The sequence below is a fragment of the Anabrus simplex genome, chromosome 1 (assembly GCF_040414725.1).
Source record: "Anabrus simplex isolate iqAnaSimp1 chromosome 1, ASM4041472v1, whole genome shotgun sequence".
Taxonomy (NCBI): Eukaryota; Metazoa; Arthropoda; class Insecta; order Orthoptera; family Tettigoniidae; genus Anabrus; species Anabrus simplex.
The window spans coordinates 918,624,826-918,645,103 of record NC_090265.1 but is presented as its reverse complement, the minus strand read 5'-3'; the positions used below and the strand labels follow the sequence as shown (position 1 = coordinate 918,645,103).

General features: G+C 42.5%; 1 protein-coding gene across 1 annotated transcript in view; it reads right to left on the bottom strand.

Annotated features, from left to right (window-relative positions):
* Positions 1-20,278, bottom strand: part of Cad99C (cadherin-99C) — a 529,236-nt gene that overhangs the window by 188,983 nt on the left and 319,975 nt on the right. The window contains exon 4 of the mRNA XM_068225294.1: positions 17,377-17,555. Within this exon, the coding sequence (XP_068081395.1) occupies positions 17,377-17,555 (179 nt within the window). The remainder of the gene's footprint in view (positions 1-17,376; positions 17,556-20,278) is intronic.

The window sequence follows — 20,278 nt, the reverse complement described above, 5'->3', positions numbered from 1 at the left end:
CATCGACAGGTGTGCACAGCCCTGAGACAGCAACGTGGGGAAGTACAAGCCGACTGACGGAAGAGACTTGCTCTCGCGAGCACAAGTATTTCTAGCACGGGCACTGCACTTACGGCGGGCAGGTTTACTACTACTACTACTACTACTACTACTACTACTACTACTACTACTACTACTACTACTATGTTTTCATTCCTCCCCTGAAGGGGGAGGAGGGCCGCTTAGACGGTGACGCTGTCTCTCAGGCCGGGAGATTAGTTACGGTGAAGGAGGTGCTCGGAGAAGGTGAGGGGGTTGGCGGCCGTGGTCTATACCAGGAACTGTCCCGGCATTCGCCTTAATGCAGGAGAATGGCTAACCACGGAAGACCATTTTCAGGACAGCCGACGGTTGGAGCTAGCCATGAGTTCCAGCCCTGTCCCGTCTCCCGAATGCAGAGGCTTAGAGCCACGGTAGAGCCGTGGTCAGCCCTCTTCTGCTCGGTTGGCCGGTCAGAGTGCAGAGCTGTTGGACCACGGACGAGCGGTAGCCACTTGTGGACCGAGACCCACTCTGCATCTACCGACCGGGCATGGTTTGACACCAGTGAGCTACTGTGTATGGCTGTCATAGTTTTCTATGAAGTGATTAGAAAATCGCAGGTCGTAGAGCAGGTAGAGTAGACATTTTCTACCCTTCTTGTAGCTGAAAAAATGTCTTATAGGTCTTTCAACGTCAACTCTCGTCCTTGCACTTTAGACAGAAAGAGTATACACGTCAAACACAGTATAGAATCTCGTCAGAATCTGGGAACAGAAGCAATACGAGAGCTGGTAAATCTGACAGTCACCGGGCGAGTTGGCCGTGCGCGTTGAGGCACGCGGCTGTGAGCTTGCATCCGGGAGATAGTAGGTTCGAATCCCACTATCGGCAGCCCTGAAGATGGTTTTCCGTGGTTTCCCATTTTCACACCAGGAAAATGCTGGGGCTGTACCATAATTAAGGCCACGGCCGCTTCCTTCCAACTCTTAGGCCTTTCCTATCCCATCGTCGCCATAAGACCTATCTGTGTCGGAGCGACGTAAAGCCCCTAACGAAAAAAAAAAATCTGACAGTTTGAAGGTGAGGTTGAGGTATACGCTGCGCTGTTACGTGACTGAAGATACCGTACACAGCAGCAGTCACTAAACAGGTAAATAGAGGTGACCTCATAGTCGGTAAGGGAACATAGCAATGGCTGGCATCCCATGAGTGCTCGGGTAATCGCTGTTACCTGCTGACCGAGGACACTGTTACAACGTCACTCCCGTTCCCTAAGACCGCTCCTCCCCAATGACCTTTTAGAGATAACAACTTTCGAAATTCCCAGCTGATGAGACGCACTTTGTTTATGATATTAATGCTCACTGGTTCGGTTCTAGACCGTGGTGCCTTTCAGCGTACATCTTGAATGAGATTGTATGCAAAACAAACATACAAGCCCGTGTCACATCTCATTACAAGTCATGACAGTTTCTGCCTAGCTTGATGCCCTACAGATTTTTGACGTGGTTAGCTTAACTTCATCTTCAACCGTATTACTTTCCTTTCATAACCGGTTCTCTAAAGAACTAAAATCCTTAGACTGGCAAGGAATCGAACCCGGGTCCTCCGAGTAAGAGGCACACGCATGGCGGTTTCTCCTTTCAACGTTCCAATAACTACATTTATGGTTATCGAACACGCCAAGCTGCTGGAATTGTGTCCCGTAGGAATTCTCTTTGGTGCTGGTAAGTCTACTTTGTTCTTTTTAAATGTCGCGCCGACACAGGTTTTATCACGACAATAGGATAGGAAAGGTGTAGAACCGGGAAGGAAGTGACCGTGGCCGTAATTGAGATAAGGGCCCAGAATTTGCCTGGTGTGAAAATAGGAAAGCACGGAAAACCATTGTTAGGGCTGTCGACATTGGGGTTCAAATCCATTAATTCCCGAATGCAAACTCACACCTACGTTTCTCAAACCACGTTGACAGCTTGCTCAGTGGTAAATCTGCTGACACGAGGCCAGGGTATCTGATTGTGAGCACCTTGAAATATCAGTGGACTGAGTCTTGAGCTAAGAAATACAGCGCTCTTTTTCCTGATCCACTCATCATGGCCTACGACGATTAGCCAACGCCATTCGTCAAATAGTTCTCTGGAAAGAAGATCAAAACTGGATTGTAGATTTGTAACAATTACATTTATGACGATAACAAGGTGAATAATGGGTTCTCTCTTATAACATAAAAATTTCCCTTTATTGTAGCAACCTCGGTGGATCAGTGGTAGTGTCCGATTCACGATTCCAAGTTCGGGAGGTTGGATCCTGGCTGAAGTAGCCAGTTTTTTGAATGGTGGCCAAAATTCTTGGCACTCCAAGCCCTTTTGTGTTGGCATGTTAAAGGTATCTGGTACCGCACTCTGTACCACAAGACAAAACTAATTAAACTCAGCTGTAGAGACCACCCAGTATAATTCCACTTCTGTTGCTAGGAAAGGTGTAGAACCGGGAAGGAAGTGACCGTGGCCGTAATTGAGATAAGGGCCCAGAATTTGCCTGGTGTGAAAATAGGAAACCACGGAAAACCATCGAGAAGGTTTGTTTATGTTCTTCCGACCACTTTGATCTGTACTGTTTTTGTTGTGTTTGCTCTGATTTAGCTTCCCCCAACTGTTTACTTTGTGTCTAAATATGTCTCTTTCTAGGATGTCTGTTGAACTTGTGTTTGCGTTGAGGTCCTTTCGAAGTTCGTTAAGCCAGGGTGTTGAGTTCTTAAGGAAGGTTACATAATCTATATCATTTTTGTTATTATTATTTCCCTCTACTGACAATTTTTTATAAATAAAATCATCCACAAAAGTAATCGATTTTTTTATCTAGTGGTGTGGGTTTTGCTTTGTAGCCCAATAACTTGATGAGAAATATGAAGGCACTGAATATGGATTATCTCAAATGTATCCTTCTACTCATCAACCCCTTCATAACAATGCCAAATCTCCTCGCCAAAGAGAGGGGTTTTCCCTCAGGTGGCCTGCTGCATCCACTCAGGACGGAATATGAAAACATTTTACATAAGTGAAAAGGAGGGACTGTCGTTATGAACTGAATAATAATAATAATAATAATAATAATAATAATAATAATAATAATAATAATAATAATAATAATAATAATCGTATGGCCTCAGCTACCGTGTGCAGACATTTCGATTTGACGCCATATGGCTGTCTGCTCGTCAATTTCGACGTTCTGTTTTACTCTATTTCCACTAGATGGCAGACTGAGTAAACCGAATCTCTCTTGGGCGACTATGGCTGAGATTTAATGAATTTTGTCGGGTAAACACCAAGTGTGCCACCAGAGATATTTTACGTGCCGACATCGTACGACATGGAGTGTCAAATGGCCTTTTTTTTCGCCCTTCGAAATCCGACTATATCTGCCGGGTTTGAACCCGCTATCTTGCGATTCGGAGGCCGACACTCTACCACTGATCCATAGAGGCAGCTAACTCAATTATAATTGTAGAGTATAAACTCCTCGAAATCCGAGTTGGTGATCTAATTGCACGTTAGACGTTATATCTGAGAAAACAGGTGTCATTAATATGATGTCATCAGAAAGTACGCGAAGAAACACCCGGAAACCACACTGTAAATCGAGGAAATATCTTGTTTTTCCTCCATTTCCTGTAAGAAGTACACGTAACTGAAAGTGATTCATGAAGATATTTATTGCAAATTAAGTCCTGGGGCATCCATTAGCTGAACATAACTTGACAGTACTGCCTGTCCCTGTGCAGTAATCGATTTTGTTCATGGGATCCTGTTTCATTCCTACGCAACCGAGGATCTGGAGATATCAACAAATCCACGATAAGCATTTTGACATTTCAACAAACTACTTACAATTATGTACTCCTCACATTGAATTACAGAATATAAACTAGTGCGGACAGTTTATATTATATTATATTATATTATATTATATTATATTATATTATATTATATTATATTATATTATATTATATTATATTATATTATATTATATTATATTATATTATATTATATTATATTATATTAGCAAATGTACCCGTGCTTCGTTACGGTATTCAACCTTGTATACGGAGTTCTACGTAAGGTACTGCACACGCAGTGAGTAAGATTATATTAAATTGCACGTCTCTTAGCGGTGTCCGAAGACACAAAACGGGGACGACCCCGTTGTTTCCGATGTAAGGTGTACGTTGGGGAAATTTAGATGATAATGGCATTCTGCCATTCACAATCGAGTTCGCAAGTTTTTACAATAGCCGCAAGGGTCACTTGACAGCTGCCATTCACAATAGAGATGGATAGTTTCCATTATAATGACAGGCCCACTTCATAATGCCAGTCGCAATCGAATTGGAGAGATGTGATTGTAACCGAGAAATACTGCGCTATGTAAAGTATAAAAAATCGGGATACGACAGTAAGGCATAGGTCCAAAGTTGAATATCTCTTCAAATTGAGCAACGATCGTATAATCTTCTTTGTGAAATTAGGGTACTTAGCGTTTAGAAAGCAGTTACCATGAAACGAAGGTTTGCACCGTCATTGAAACTGTCTCCATATTTCGATATTTTCTTCTTCTCCTTCTTTCTTCTTTATCTGTTTACCCTCCTGAGTCGGTTTTTCCCTCGGACTCAGCGAGGTATCCCACCTCTACCGCCTCAAGGATAGTGTCCTGGAGCTTCAGACTCTGGGTCAGGGGATATAACAGGGGAGGATGACCAGCACCTCGCCCAGGAGGCCTCACCTGCTATGCTGAACAAGGGCCTTGCGAGGGGATGGGAAGATTGGAAGGGATGGACAAGGAAGCGGTCGTGGCCTTAGGTACCATCCCGGCATTTGCCTGGAGAAGTGGGAAACCACGGAAAACTACTTCCAGGATGGCTGAGGTAGGAATCGAACCCACTTCTACTTAGTTGACCTCCCGAGGCTGAGTGGACCCCGTTCCAGCCCTCGTACCACTTTTCAAATTTCGTAGCACAGCCGGGAATCGAACCCGGGCCTCCGGGGGTGGCAGCTAATCACACTAACCACTACACCACAGAGGCAGACTTATTTCGATATTTTACGGGGCCTAAAAGTAATACATTTGAACAGCCTTGAATCTTCTCTCAAAGGAAGGAGTGTCCAGTGACCAACCGAAATTATATACGTAACAAAGAGACGTAACGTTGAAGGTACGTTTCGTATGTTGTCCACGGATTTCACAGAAAATCAACAAAGGCCTAGGAATGGGAAGGAAGCTTTTTTTTCGCTAGTTGCTTTACGTCGCACCGACACAGATACGTCTTACGGCGACGATGGGACAGGGAAGGGCTAGGAGTTGGAAGGAAGCGATCGTGGCCTTAATTAAGGTACAGCCCCAGCATTTGCCTGGTGTGAAAATTGTAAACCACGGAAAGCCACCTTCAGGGCTGCCGACAGTGGGGTTCGAACACACTAGTTTCCGGATGCGAGCTCACAGCTGCGCACCCCTAACCGCACGGCCAACTCGCCCGGTGATAGTGTAAGAGAAAATGGAAGAAAACTGTTGTGGTTTCCCTATAAGACCCCCGTCTATTCAGAGATTATTAAATCATATGCATATCTAACTTTGCTCCTGGATGAGTAAACTGTTAAATATGAAGTTTGGTCGAGATCTATCCAGCCGTTTCGGTGTGATGGTGGAACAACCAGACAAACAAACACGGAAAATAAAAACTGCTTAAACGGTCTTGAGTTGACCTAAAACGGATAAATATATAAAAATTCGGCACAACGAACGAAATTACAGACAGCGAACCCCTACAACTTTATATAGATAAGCACGGACACGTTTATAAGTGCACACCTTTATTTCGAGAGTTACCGCTTTGAAACTGTACGACATATCGACAAACTGATTTCACCATCAGACGGCACTACATGGTTGTTCGTATGACATTATCTGCTATATGTGGGGGTTATATTGAGTTAGAAACATTAAATAGGGTGGAATTTGGGTACAGTTTTCACACACTACTTCATTTTTCGGATACATATGTGGCACCTGGAATCATAAAATTTGGCTAACATATGACGACTAGTCGTGTCAATGTGCATACCGAATTTAATGTTTCTGTCTTTCCTACAAGTGTGCCAAAGGATAAATGTGCGTTTAAAAAGTATGAAATTAATTGAGAAATGCATTTACATTTCTTAATAAAATCATAGGACCAAAGTTGTAGATCTCTCCAAACTGAAAGGCGATTGTGCTTTCCGTTTTGTGATATGACTTACCATTTAGCCACTAATTATCGTGAAACAAAGGTCTGCACCGTCACTGAATTTTTTTTTTTTGTTGCTTTACATCGCACCGACACAGATAGGTCTTACGGCGACGATGGGGCAGGAAGGGACTAGGAGTGGGAAGGAAGCAGCCGTGGCCTTAATCAAGGTACAGCCCCAGCATTTGCTTGGTGTGAAAATGGGAAACCACGGAAAACCATCTTCAGGCTGCCGACAGTGAGGTTCGAACCCACTATCTCCCGAATACTGTATACTGGCCGCACTTAAGCGCCTGCAGCTATCCAGCTCGGTGTCACTGAAATTGCCTCCATGTTTCGATATGTTCCGGGGCCAAAAGTTATACATCTGAACAGCTTGAAATTTTCCCTCAAAGCTAAGTGTGTCCAGTTTCTGGATTAGTACATACCGAGTAGTTAAAGAAGAAAGTATTACAGTTAAGAAAATTGAAATTAATAGAAAATAGGATTAAAACTGAAGACAGTCGGATGGAACAAATATGTAAATACCAAGAGGATGTAATGTAAAATGAAATATTCCTCACTAAATTGTTATGATATGAGTTACGGATATAAGAAGGCAGTAAAAGACGTGAAATTTAGCCGCAGGGATTCTTAGGTAAACAGATAAGAAGATGACTTATGGTGTTAGTACTTAAGCTTAAAGAGGCAAGACAGAAATCATGGACTAAAATCCGCGGTACTGTTCAAATATTAACAGCCCCTTTACAGCTATTCGAAGACGATTGTAACGTCCAACGGGATTCCGCAAATATCCTGCGGAATTGCAGCCTGACGTCTCTCTCGCCTTCTACGCACGGAACAAAAACAAGTTTAAGGGAGTTTTTACGAAAACTTCACTGCTGGCAAGCTGCCAGAGACGTTGCCATGGTAACCGGTAGGTTCGTTGTCCGTCTACGGGCCACTCCATGCAGAGCATGAAACCCGTAGAAAGTAGTAATTTTGTCCGTCATCTGAAGAGTAAGCGAAGTTATGCTCGTAACAAAAGTTGTTTAAAAGAAGGAACGTTTCACATGTAGCCCACGGATTTGACAGAAAATCAATAGTTTAAGAGAAAATGGAAGGAAACCGTTGTGGTTTCCCTGTAAACCAGCATTCTATGCAGTGATGTTTGAGGCATATGCATACATAACACTTTTCGCTGGATGGGCATACTTTATATATAAAATTTGGTCGAGATCTATCTAGCCGTTTCGCCGTAATGGTGGAACAGGCGGACAGACAGACACGAACGATAAAATCCACTGATAAGATCTTGAGTTGATCTAAATCGGATAAATATCTGAAAAATAGGCAAAACAAACAAAATTTCAGGGATCGTACTCCTATTTATATAGATTATATTCATCAGTTCGCAAACAGTGAATGACCTCATAGATCCTGAATTTTTACAAGTTTCTGTAGACGATGATAACCTAAAATATTAAAATTATTTCAAAGAAAGCAAACACTAAAGCGATTTATCATTTAGGAGTAGTATAAGTGATGATTTAAAAGAGTCTCTGAATCGTTTAAAATGTCCACTATGCCTTTTCGAGAGTCGTGTGCTGGATTCCAGGCTTTTTCAAGATTTCCCACATATGCTTTGGTACGCTGCCTCTGCTTACAAATAGCAGAACAATCGCAGGCCAGTTTTCTTTCTTTCTTAATCTGGTTACCCTCCAGGGTTGGCTTTTCCCTGCTTCAAGGGCAGTGTCCTGGAGCTTCAGACTATGGGTCGCGGGGATACAACTGGGGAGGATGACCAGTACCTCGCTCAGGCAGCCTCACCTGCTATGCTGAACAGGGGCCTTGCGAGGGGATGGGAAGACTGGAAGGGATAGACAAGGAAGAGGGAAGGAAGCGGTCGTGGCCTTAAGTTAGGTACCATCCCGGCATTTACCTGGAGGATAAGTGGGAAACCACTGAAAACCACTTCCAGGATGGCTGAGGTAGGAATCGAACCCAGCTCGTCTCAGTTGACCTCCCGAGACTGAGTGGACCCCGTTCCAGCCCTCGTACCACTCTTCAAATTTCGTGGCAGAGCCGGGAATCGAACCCGGACCTCCGGGGGTGGCAGCTAATCACGCTAACCACTACATTATAGAGGCAGACCTGTAGGATATTAAATTTACAGCCCCAGTATTTGTCTGGTGTGAAAATGGTAAACCACGAAAAACCATCTTCAGGGCTGCCGACAGTGGAGTTCGAACCCACTATCTCCGGAATACTGGATACTGGCCGCACTTCAGCGACTGCAGCTATCGAGCTCGGTCGCGTTCTTGTTAAAGCACTTTTTTACACTACTGGTATTCAAACGGTTTGGTTGGCGTACGCCCAAAATCCAATGGTTTTACCTTCGTACCCCTGAAATACAAGCATACTACAATTATACCAGAAATAATAAAATGAATGATAGTTGCTTGATGCCAAATAACTGTAATCTTCTTCTTCTACTTCTTTTTCTTCTTCTTCCATAACTTGCTTGCTTAGGGTCCCCGGACGCACTGAAGCATGAAAGAGTTGTGGCCGGGGATTAAATGTCGCAATCCCTTCCTGACACCACGGGATTTTCAACTGAAAATCCCACCCGAAAAGCACCAGGAATGAACCCACAGTCACCGGGATGACAGGCAAGCAGCTAAGACGCTACACCACCCTGCTCCTCAATAATAACAATAATGTACTGTATATATATCGTCAGTCCGCCTCTGTGGTGTAGTGGTTAGTGTGATTAACTGTCACGCCCTTAGGCCCGGTTTCCATTCTCGGCTCTGCTACGAAATTTGAAGAGTGGTACGAGGGCTGGAACAGGGTCCACTCAGCCTCGGGAGGTCAAATGAGTAGAGGTGGGTTCGATTCCCACCTCAGCCATCCTGGAAGTAGTTTTCCGTGGTTTCCCACTTCTCTCCTCCAGGCAGATGCCGGGATGTACCTAAGTAAAGGCCACGGCCGCTTCCTTCCCTCTTCCCATCCCCACCGCAAGGACCCTGTTCAGCATAGCAGGTGAGACCGCCTGGGTGAGGTACTGGTCCTCCTCCCGAGTTGTATCCCCCGAACCAGAGTCTGAAGCTCCAGGACACTGCCCTTGAGACGGTAGAGGATCGCTGAGTCCGAGGGAAAAACCGACCCTGGAGGGTAAACAGATTAAGAAGAATATATATATCGTCACTGGGCAAAGGAAACCTCCTAACTACAAGTACTTCGCTGTAAAGTTTACAGAAAAGCTCGAAACTGAGTGGTGAGCAGCGACCGGAGAATTGTTCCTGGTTTTTTCATTGCTTAACGATTACGCAATTATTCGACCATTGGAGTCTTCTGTTTCCTTCTCAGGCAACGCGGCAAGCCTTCACAAGGCAGATAGAGGAACGTGATTTTCTTGTGTGTGGAATTACGAGCAGTTCAGAAAATAGTTGCACCTGCTCATTTTCAATAAAATCTTGTTTTGATTTAGTGGATTTTTTTTTGTCTACCACTACACAGAGTCCCCTTTCCGAACTATCCATTCTAAAATATGTGTCACCGGGCCGAGTGGCTGAGACGGTTAAGGCGCTCGCCTTCTGACCCCAACTTGGCAGGTTAGATCCTGGCTCAGTCCGGTGGTATTTGAAGGTGCTCAAATACGACAGCCCCGTGTCGGTAGATTTACTGGCACGAAAAAGAACTCCTGCGGGACTAAATTCCGGCACCTCGGCGTCTCCGAAGACCTTAAAAAGTAGTTAGTGAGACGTAAAACAGATAACATTATTATTATTATTATTATTATTATTATTATTATTATTATTATTATTATTATTATTATTATTATTATTATTAAAATATGTGTCTGCAATGCTCGTTTTGAATTTTTTATTTCGAAATGAGCTCATCCACTTCAACTTCTTTTTCTGTAGCAGTGTTTATAGTACAATGGTAATTGTTGCATTAATAATTATACCTCTAGCGGTACGCGTACCACACTTTGAATAATACTGCTCTACATTGAGATTAATATAACCTTCGGGTACTGCCTGCACTTTCAAATTATTGTAACATAATGTATAACAAGCCATGAGTAAATACTGGCTGGCGTAGAGATGCCAACATGACCTTAAGTTTGCCCTTGTGCTTTGTTAATCGTCACGCAAAAAGCATGACGAATACAAAATTGCTGTCTTTTGAACCAAAAGGAAATGTGTCCGGTAGGGTCAGACTAATTCTTGATATCGAGGTTTTTTGACCTATCCTTTCACCTGTAATGATTTCAAGTCTAGACAGTTGGTATACCCATATTTCGCACAATTAATCGGCCTCCATTTATAAGGTCTTCAAAAGCATTTACATTTCTAATAGCACTGAATTTTAATGTGAGCGTATGTGGCTGCAAACCACTTAATTCCAACTTGTTTACCATTCTATTTGGAATTAAAAGAATTCGTTTTCTTCTTCCGGTATTAAACCGTTTACGCTGATGTATGCCTTTGTTAATCGAGGTACCAATACAATGTTTGTAACTTAAGTATTGATTTCATCGCAGTTATCAGTTTATACTGATATATGTTTTCTGTATTCTAGGTACCGGTGCAATGTTTATAACTTTGGAATGGATTCCATCGCAGTTATCAGTTTTGGGGACACGAATAGCAAATTTGGAAAGAAAAATATTATCTGAAAATTTAAATTCTCTTCCAGAATCCTTTAAAAGAATCTTTTCTTCCGGTTTTATCCTGGATGGTAAATACAGTATATAACGATGGAGATTTCTGAAAATTCGTCGTTTATATGACAGTAATATGCCTTTGCTGGCAGGACCTAGTGTTTACAGTGCACTACGTCTTCTGGAATAGGCTAGAGCAATTTTGTTACTTTCATAGATCTGTCTCTGTCTTATCCTTGGCTTTGATAATATGAAAGTGACCGAGGTATGAGCGATCCTAGTAATGCCTTTCCTTATGCAGCCAGTCCCTGCTATGAATGGTGTGAAAATGTTGCTCATAGGGTCGGTTGGTGCATGCATTTCAGTGGGCTTGGCAGACTGATATGTAATAGCAACTCCTGGCTCGGTGAGGAAAGTAACGGGAAACTACATCACTCCTCATTTCCCTAGTACGCCTCTTCAGTGATGCCTAGGCCATCTATGACAGCTGATGGTGAAGCTGTTGAGGATCCAACCAGCCTTAGGGCTGTGGACTGAACATACAAGACAGTAATCCCCATATCCAATTAGAAGTAACGAATCACCGAATTGTAATTCATCTGGTTTTATCCGTATGTTTTAAACAAATGAAATACCTTAAATTCCGACCAAAGTGCAGAAAACTTTGTACAGTTTTGAAATATTGGAAAAGGGTCTTCCAAGTACGATTTTTGCTCCAAAAGGAGTACCACTGCCCATAAAGTCCCTGATGAGTCTATGAAGGTCACCTTCCATTGACCGGGAGAGTTGGGCATGCGGTTAGAAGAGCGCAGCTGTGAGCTTGCATCCGGGAGATAGTGGGTTCAAACCCCACTGTCGGCAGCCCTGAAGATGGTTTTCCGTGGTTTCCCATTTTCACACCAGGCAAATGCTGGGGCTGTACCTTAATTAAGGCCACGGCCGCTTCCTTCCCATTCCTAGGCCTTTCCTATCCCATCGTCGCCATAAGACCTATCTGTGTCGGTGCGACGTAAAACAAATAGCAAAAAGGAAAAAAACGTCCATCGAGGCAATAGCCAAACAAACTGACCTAATCTTTCTCTGGAAGTCCCTCTCTGGCTCTATAGAAATTGATTCCTTCGAAACTCTAGCGCTTGTTTATCGCTCAGCTCAGGAGGGTTTCTATTGGCTTCCCGCAAAGCCATGGAACTCGCTGTCAGAGAATGTCAAGAACTTGCCTCTTTCGAAATTTCAAATATATATTTGAAGCAGAATGTAATTTAATGGAACTGCTTCATGTGTCTGTGGATGAATGGGTGAACGGTAGACTAGTAGAGTGAAAGGAAGTATGGGAGCACAGGAATGATCGATTGAATGAATAAATGAATGAATGGATAAATGAATTATTAACTAACGATAGATAGAATGAACGAGCAGTAAGAAATTAAGTGTATATCTTACAAAGTACTGCAATATAACTCGGTTATCACGACATCCCAAGGACCTGAAAAATTGTGTCGTTATAAACGAGTGTCGTAACAACTGTATTATCAGTCTAGTAAGGTGGAAAATGAAACATACAGTAAAATAAACTTAATTAGGCTTCATCCACTTCGCTCCGTAGAGGTTTTCGTAGCAGCTTAATTTTCGAACCATTCTGTTCAAAAGCAGCAACAATTTTATCGTTGTTCTTCCAAATCGTTTGGACTGTGGAATTAACAAGGCCAAACTCACGACACACGTCAGCTTTTTAAAAATTCCATTCTCAGTTTGGTGCATCACTTCAGCTTTCTCTTCCGACGTTAAAACTTTTCTTTTAGTACTCATACTGCATTAAAATATGTGCACCTAGAGGAAACTTCCAGTCGAAACTGACCGCACGCAGGTACCGTTAATACCACAAGAAATCGGGTGGGTTACAATGGGGTGGGGAATCTGGCTGCATTCCCGAGGTCTATGATAAAAGGGGACAGGAAAGAATTTGCCAAGTTGCCATATTTCAACAAAATATTTCTTAAAATAATATGGTTCTTAGAAAATCTAATTCCGAACTGAGGTTGAAGATGAAGTTGTATGCGAGGTAGACGCATGTATGTTTTTTATATTAAGAAAGGCTGAAAAGCACATTTATTACGAGGAATATGTCCGTACCATACAAAACATGACGTTATAGACGAGTTGTCGCTGAAATCGATGTCGTTATAACAAAGTTCAACTGTATTTAAGTATTTTATAAACCATGCAAATACTGTAAGTAATATATCGTAAGTTAGGTCTAGGGAACATTTTGTATGTACAAGAGGGCTCACCCCTTTTTCTCTAGACCTTCCATATTTCTGAACAGAACTGTGGTAAAGAAATGACACTAATACTAAGATGTCACTCGGCTCCAAGACGTAAATGCTAAGTTCTGTATCACTTTCCCCCCTAAACTGACCTAGTAATCCTAATTCCCAGTGAACTACGAGTATGGCTGACCATTTTAGCGTGCCAGCTCTTAATGCGGTAGTGAATAAGTGAAACGAAGGTGGAACACCTGTTGAATGTAACCTCACTTCGCGCTCACGTAGCGAGCTACATGTCTATCAGCAGAATACCTGCATGTGACATCTGCTTGCGGCATTGTGAACTATACTCGGCGCAGGACGCCACAACAGCGACCTGTCGGCCGAATGTTACATTTTGCAGTTTCTTGCTACACCAGAGCAGCATCTACAAGAGAATATTACGGTTCGTTGTACGCCAGTTAGCCGCCACCATCAATCTTTCAGCATTATATACGTCCACCATTTCTTTCCAGCACTGGGACCCTCGGTAAAATCTCGTGTGAAACTAGCACAAATACTGTATTAAGATCTGCACCGAGCAGACCACTATGGTGCAACTCTGTATTCGGGAGGCGTGTGGGTTCCAAACCACCGTCGGCGGCTGTCCGGAGAATGGTTTTCTCACTTCTAAGCATATGCTGCTGCTACTGCTACTACTACTACTAAATGTTTTCACTGCGCCGGATGGAATGGCTCAGACGGTTAAGGCGCTGGCTTTCTGAGCACAAGTTAGCAGATTCGATACTGGCTCAGTCCAGTGATATTTGAAAGTGCTCAAATTGGCCAGCCCCGTGTCATTAGATTTAACGGCACGTAAAAAGAAATCCCCCGGGAAAAATTCGGCACCTCGGCGTCTCCGAAAACCGTACATTTAATTAGCGATACGTAAGACAAATAACATTATAATGATGATTATGGAGATTATTATTATTATTATTATTATTATTATTATTATTATTATTATTATCATTATTATTATTATTATTATTATTATTGCTTACCCCTTTTCCTAGAGGGATGACGCCCTTTCTAAGGCTACGAGATTTGTTGCGGTGATCTGAAGTGCGGAGAAGGTAAGAGGGGAGCGGCCGTGGCCTATAAAAGGAACTATTCCGGCATTCGCCATAATGAGAGTGAAAAACGACGGAAAACCATTCTCACGACATCCGACGGTGGGACCAGCAAAGCGCCTGCCGAATGCAGAGTTCTAAATCCACGGTAAGGTAGAGGCTACTGTCAGCCAAAGCTGCTCTACTCTTTCTGGCAAATGCCAGAACAGTTCATTTTTATAGGTCACTGCCGAACCCTTCTCCTTCGCCCTTCACTGAGCCGCAAATCACCACATATCTCCTGGCCAGAAAAACTGTGTCACCTACCGTGAGGCCCGCTGAACCCCTTCAGGACACGGAAAAAACTATTAAAAAGTCTACTTGAAACAAGGAATGTCGGAGGAGTATCCAGAAAGCTTTCAATAGTGACTATTTTGTGGTGAAATCAGAGGTCGGAGTGTGCGGTAAACATTAGCAGAACTCGGGACCGTGCGTCAGAGCACGTATGGCGATTAGTCATTCACTTCTTCTACGGGAGATCTATCGATACCTTTAATTATATCTGTGAGAAAATCTGATTAGGTACGTACAAATAATTGTGAGACAGTTGTGAACTTCGAGAAAATTTCCGAAATGTATCATTATCTTGACTTAAATAAGGTTCAAATCAACAAGGAATGAACTCCGTTCCAATAAATAATAGTGTTGTCTTATGACTACTTTTACGAGTTTCAGAAACTCAGACCGTCTGTTAATCTACCGACACGAAACTGGCGTATTTGAACTCCTTCAAATGTCACCAGACTGAGCCGGGATCAGATCTGTCAACTTGAGCTCCAACACTCTATCGTCTGACAGCCCTCAGACCTGAACTAAAATACTTGGACAAGCCTGGGATCGAACCTAGGGCTTCCGGACAAAAGCTAGACACGTTATCCTTACACCACAGCACTGCTGATACTATTATTATTATTATTATTATTATTATTATTATTATTATTATTATTATTATTTCCGGCTCCATGGCTAAATGGTCAACGTGCTAGCCTTTGGTCCAGGGGTCCTGGGTTCGATTCCCGGCAGGGTCGGGGATTTTAACCTTAATTGGTTTATTCTGATGGCTCGGGGGCTGGGTGTGTGTGTCGTCTTCATAATTAGAAGTCATCGCCGCTAGACGGGGGCTTCATTCATTCCATTCCTGACCCAGTCGAATGACTGGAAACAGGCTGTGGATTATCAATATATCTTCTTCTTGCTAGGGGTTTTACGTCGCACCGACACAGATAGGTCTTATGGCGACGATAGGACAGGAAAGGCCTAGGAGTTGGAAGGAAGCGGCCGTGGCCTTATTTAAGGTACAGCCCCAGCATTTGCCTGGTGTGAAAATGGGAAACCACGGAAAACCATCTTCAGGGCTGCCGATAGTGGGATTCGAACCTACTATCTCCCGGATGCAAGCTCACAGCCGCGCGCCTCTACGCGCACGGCCAACTCGCCCGGTATCAATATATCTAGTGTCGGGTGATGACCAGTAGTTTTATAGTACGGGGTCACACAAAACCTATATCTTTATTATCTGGTTTAAGCACATGTTTAGAGGCATGATTTTTTGGATTAACGACAAACACGACAAAAATATTTTGAAGCGATTTTGAAATATCTTAACGAATCGTATGATTCTGGTTTAAAAAAATAGTGATTTTATTGCTGCGAATTAAAGCGACGAGGCCAGTTTAAAGCGAAATTAACTTATTTTGCGCTACTTATGTGGCGAAATTCATGGAAAATAACGACCTTGATATTGTATTCCAATATCACGCGTGTGAAGGGAAACAGAAGACAGAATAAGGATTTCTCATTTCGACAGAAGTATCTCTTCGTATGGCCGTATAGGGTGAAAAGATAATTTCTTATGTAATCTTGATTAGGGCTATATTATACTAAACAAGATTACATAAGGAATAATGAATGATTATCAATACCACCCCTGTTTATTTATCTATTTTACATAAATAATTCACAAATCTCATAAAATAACCTTTTTATGAATACATTTAGGAAAGGATTAAAGCGAAATTAAGCGATGGGATCAGTCCTATTTTGCGAAATAACACGAAAAATCGTTTCCTTTTCGCGAAATCGAACATATATAAACATCATGCCTCTACACATGTAAATAAACTCTTTCCCGGCCTCCCACTACCCAAGTGACCTATTGACCATCATTGAAGTGAGCTGGAAAGAGCGTTAGCTGCAACCCCATACCACCAAGAAATATAAAACACATTCATTTCTGCATTCTCTCCGCAGTAATTTCATCAGGTACTTGTTGTCAACACTATATGTGGATTAAGCCCAGTTTTACTGTTGGATGGCCTACCTGACACCAACCCTACGCGCATGAATGTATTCATTACTGCGCATTTCCGTGATAGTTGGTAGTATGAAGTTGGTATATAAATCAAGATGTACAGTATATTAAGGCGAATACGAGCACCCAGCCTCCGAGCAAGACGACTTAACCAGCCAAGGGTAACATTCAGATATTAGAAATTAATAATAATAAATAATGTTATTTTTACATCCTACTAACTCATTTTTTACCGTTTTCGGAGACTCCGAGCTGCCGGAATTTTGTTTCGCAGGTGTTCTTTTACGTGTTAGTAAATCTATCGACAGGAGGCTGACTTATTTGAGCACCTTCAAATGCCACCGAACTGAGTCAGGATCAAACCTACCAAGTTGGGGTCAGAAGACCAGAGCCTCAACCGTCTGAGCCACTCACCCCGGCAATTATAAATGAAAAAATAATACGAAAATATAATTCTGGAGGAAGAGAGCAAGACTAGTTCCCGCATGGAATACCATTCCTGAACAATATACGTGGTATATTTATCAATCTTTTCCTACAAAAACTCAGACTATCGTAAACGCTGAAGAGAGTCTCAATGGGTTTGAGGGAGGTATCCGTAATAAGGTGGTATCTATTAGCATGGTATTCTGCAACCGATTTCTTGACAGACGATGGTGTTATAACTCTATTACTGTAAATAAACTCTTCCTTACCTGAAAGACGATGTGCGACAAGTTCTCGGAGTCGCGGTCAAGCGGTTGCAGTAGCTGTAGTTTCTTGCCATTGAGGATGAAGATGGCAGTACCCTTTGGAAATACGAGGTCCAGAGCGATGTCAGAGAACGGGTCCCCAACAATAGGAAGCTCGGGCGGACTTGTGGGCTGATTCACCTCTGAAATGAAGAACCACATTACCACTGAGAGATGTTTATAAAATGCATAATTTATTTTAACAAAATTTTAGAAGTATCAGCATAAATACCTAGGAATAATTCGTTAATTACAACATTTTTAAAAGAAGCAGCTTCTACTATTGTGTACTCGCTCAAGAAAGGGATGAGAGCATGTTATTATATCTTCCTCGCATTTAATATTTTATCAAAATTAATTATTAACAAAATATAAAATGCCTCCCATTTAGATACAAAAAACCTGTGGGTACCCGCAACAAACATTATACCTATAGGTTCAACTGTTTCTCAAAAAAGTGTACCTGCGAGCAAATTTTGCTAATTCTTTTCTTGAGTGACTGTACAAATTCCTAGGATTAATTCAGCTTATATCCACCTCGGAAATAATCAAGCACCCTGCCAGTTAGCGATGTTTAAAAAGTTCACAAATATTATTGGATGAATAACTAAGAATAATTCAACGTATCGTATTTCTTCTTGTAGGCGAACGCACTGAAATGAAATGAAATGTCGTATGGCTTTTAGTGCCGGGATATCCCAGGACGGGTTCGGCTCGCCAGGTGCAGGTCTTTCTATTTAACTCCCGTAGGCGACCTGCGCGTCATAATGAGGATGAAATGATGATGAAGACAACACATAGACCCAGCCCCCGTGCCATTGGAATTAACCAATTAAGGTTAAAATACCCGACCTGGCCCGGAATCGAACCCGGGAACCTCTGAACCGAAGGCCAGTACGCTGACCGTTCAGCCAAGGAGTCGGACGGCGAACGCACTAATCACCTGTGACGTACCACAGACGCTAAAAGTTACACCAAGTTGTACTCGCCCCATTTCCAAATGATTTCCTTAATTCCACAGAACAGCCTACAATTATAGAGACTTCACCGGGAAACGTAACCCGCTGAAAGTCGTACCTGGAAAGAATCGTTCGCAGCAAACGAAGGACCGGCTTCTCACAAAGGTCAGCCGTCAACCGTGATAATACTCGGCAATAAGTGTACATCAAAATTATGCACAGTAGTATGCAAATATAACGTAACTATTAAGTAATTAATTATTTGCACAGTAGCATGCAAATATAACGTAACTATTAAGTAATTAATTATCTTACATCACAAAAACGTCACAGACAGCTTGCCAGGAAGTACACTTTTCACTTTAATTTTGGAGGAAAGAGAACTCTAAATAATTACTTTTTTAGAAATTCCGTATCTTGAATATTCATAGATAAATAGTTGTCGAGCCTTAATGGAAAAAATGATTTGTTATTTTAGTATTTTACTCACACATATACAAAACCTCCAAAGTAGAGGATTATTAATAAATCCTGTCTGCCATTCAGACTGCCACTGATCCCCAGCTGTTGCAGTCTTTCCAAGCGGGACTTTATCGGTAAGAGAGAGCGGGTGTCGTGTTCCCAGCGAACACACTATACCACCAGTATGGCTTAAGAAATGTGATTCGTCGCCATAAGACCTATCTGTGTCGGTGCGACGTAAAGCAACTAGCAAAGAAAAAAAGAAAAGAAAAGAAAAGAAATGTGATATTTCCTTCTGTGCAAATGATTGTGTGTGGCTCAGCACGGTGTAGCAAGAAATGGAAAGAACCTTCTAGCTTCTCATTTACGAAGGGGTGTCCCGGTTATACAGCGTGTTTCGCTTCAGACGGTTTGCTTGGCAAGATGTCACTAGGTTAACATGATTTCCTACATGTTCCTTATCTCCACCCTTCAACCGTCTCTGCCATGAAATTCAAAAAGTCATTCGAGGACTGGAACGCGGTCCACTCAGCCTCGGAAGGTCAAATGAGCAGAGAGGGCTCCAATTCCCTCTTCAGCCATCCTCGAAGTGATTTTCCGTGGTTTCCCTCTTCGCCTCCAGGCATATTCCGTGGTTGTACCTAACTTGAGGCTATGGCCGCTTCCATACCTCTTCCCTGTCTATCCCTTCCGATCTTCCCACCTCCCACAAGGCCCCTGTTCAGCATAGCAGGTGAGGTCGCCTGGGCGAGGTACTGGTCCTCCTCGCCAGCTTCATCCCTGGAACCAAAGTTTCACGCTCCAGGACACTGCCATTGAGGCAGTAGAGGTGGGATCGCTCACTGAGTCCGAGGGAAAAACCAACCCTGGACAGTAAACGGATTAAGAAAGACAGAAGAAAGAAAGAAAGAAAGAAAGAAAGAAAGAAAGAAAGAAAGAAAGAAAGAAAGAAAGAAAGGTGGAAAAAAATCAGGTTGCCCTATTATTACAAAATTGATTGTCACTGAGGAGGTTTAAACAGCGCGTCAAGGATGAGTTAGCATAAAGCACTGCAGGTGGCACATGTGACCAATAGAAGGAAGCAAGTTCATGTGAGACCAGGTGGATGTCAAACAGTGGTTTGTATAAGTCGTTCCATGGAAAATAACATATAATTATATGAATTAGCGTAGGAATCTTAGACGTATTTCATGTCATATTACACACATTTATCTCAAGTCACGCCCAGCAAGTGATTTATTGTATCTGTGAAAATACTGAACGAGGATTTAACAGGTGATGTTTATGACACGAGCAAGGCGTGAGGTGTAAACATTCCATTATAGGGCGTCGCTCATTGTTCAAAATTCATCACTGCATCTGTCTGTGAGGTCGAGGTGATATATTACTAACTGAAGGTTACTGTATCATCGAAGGTGTCTTTGACAAATTCATGAAATAATACT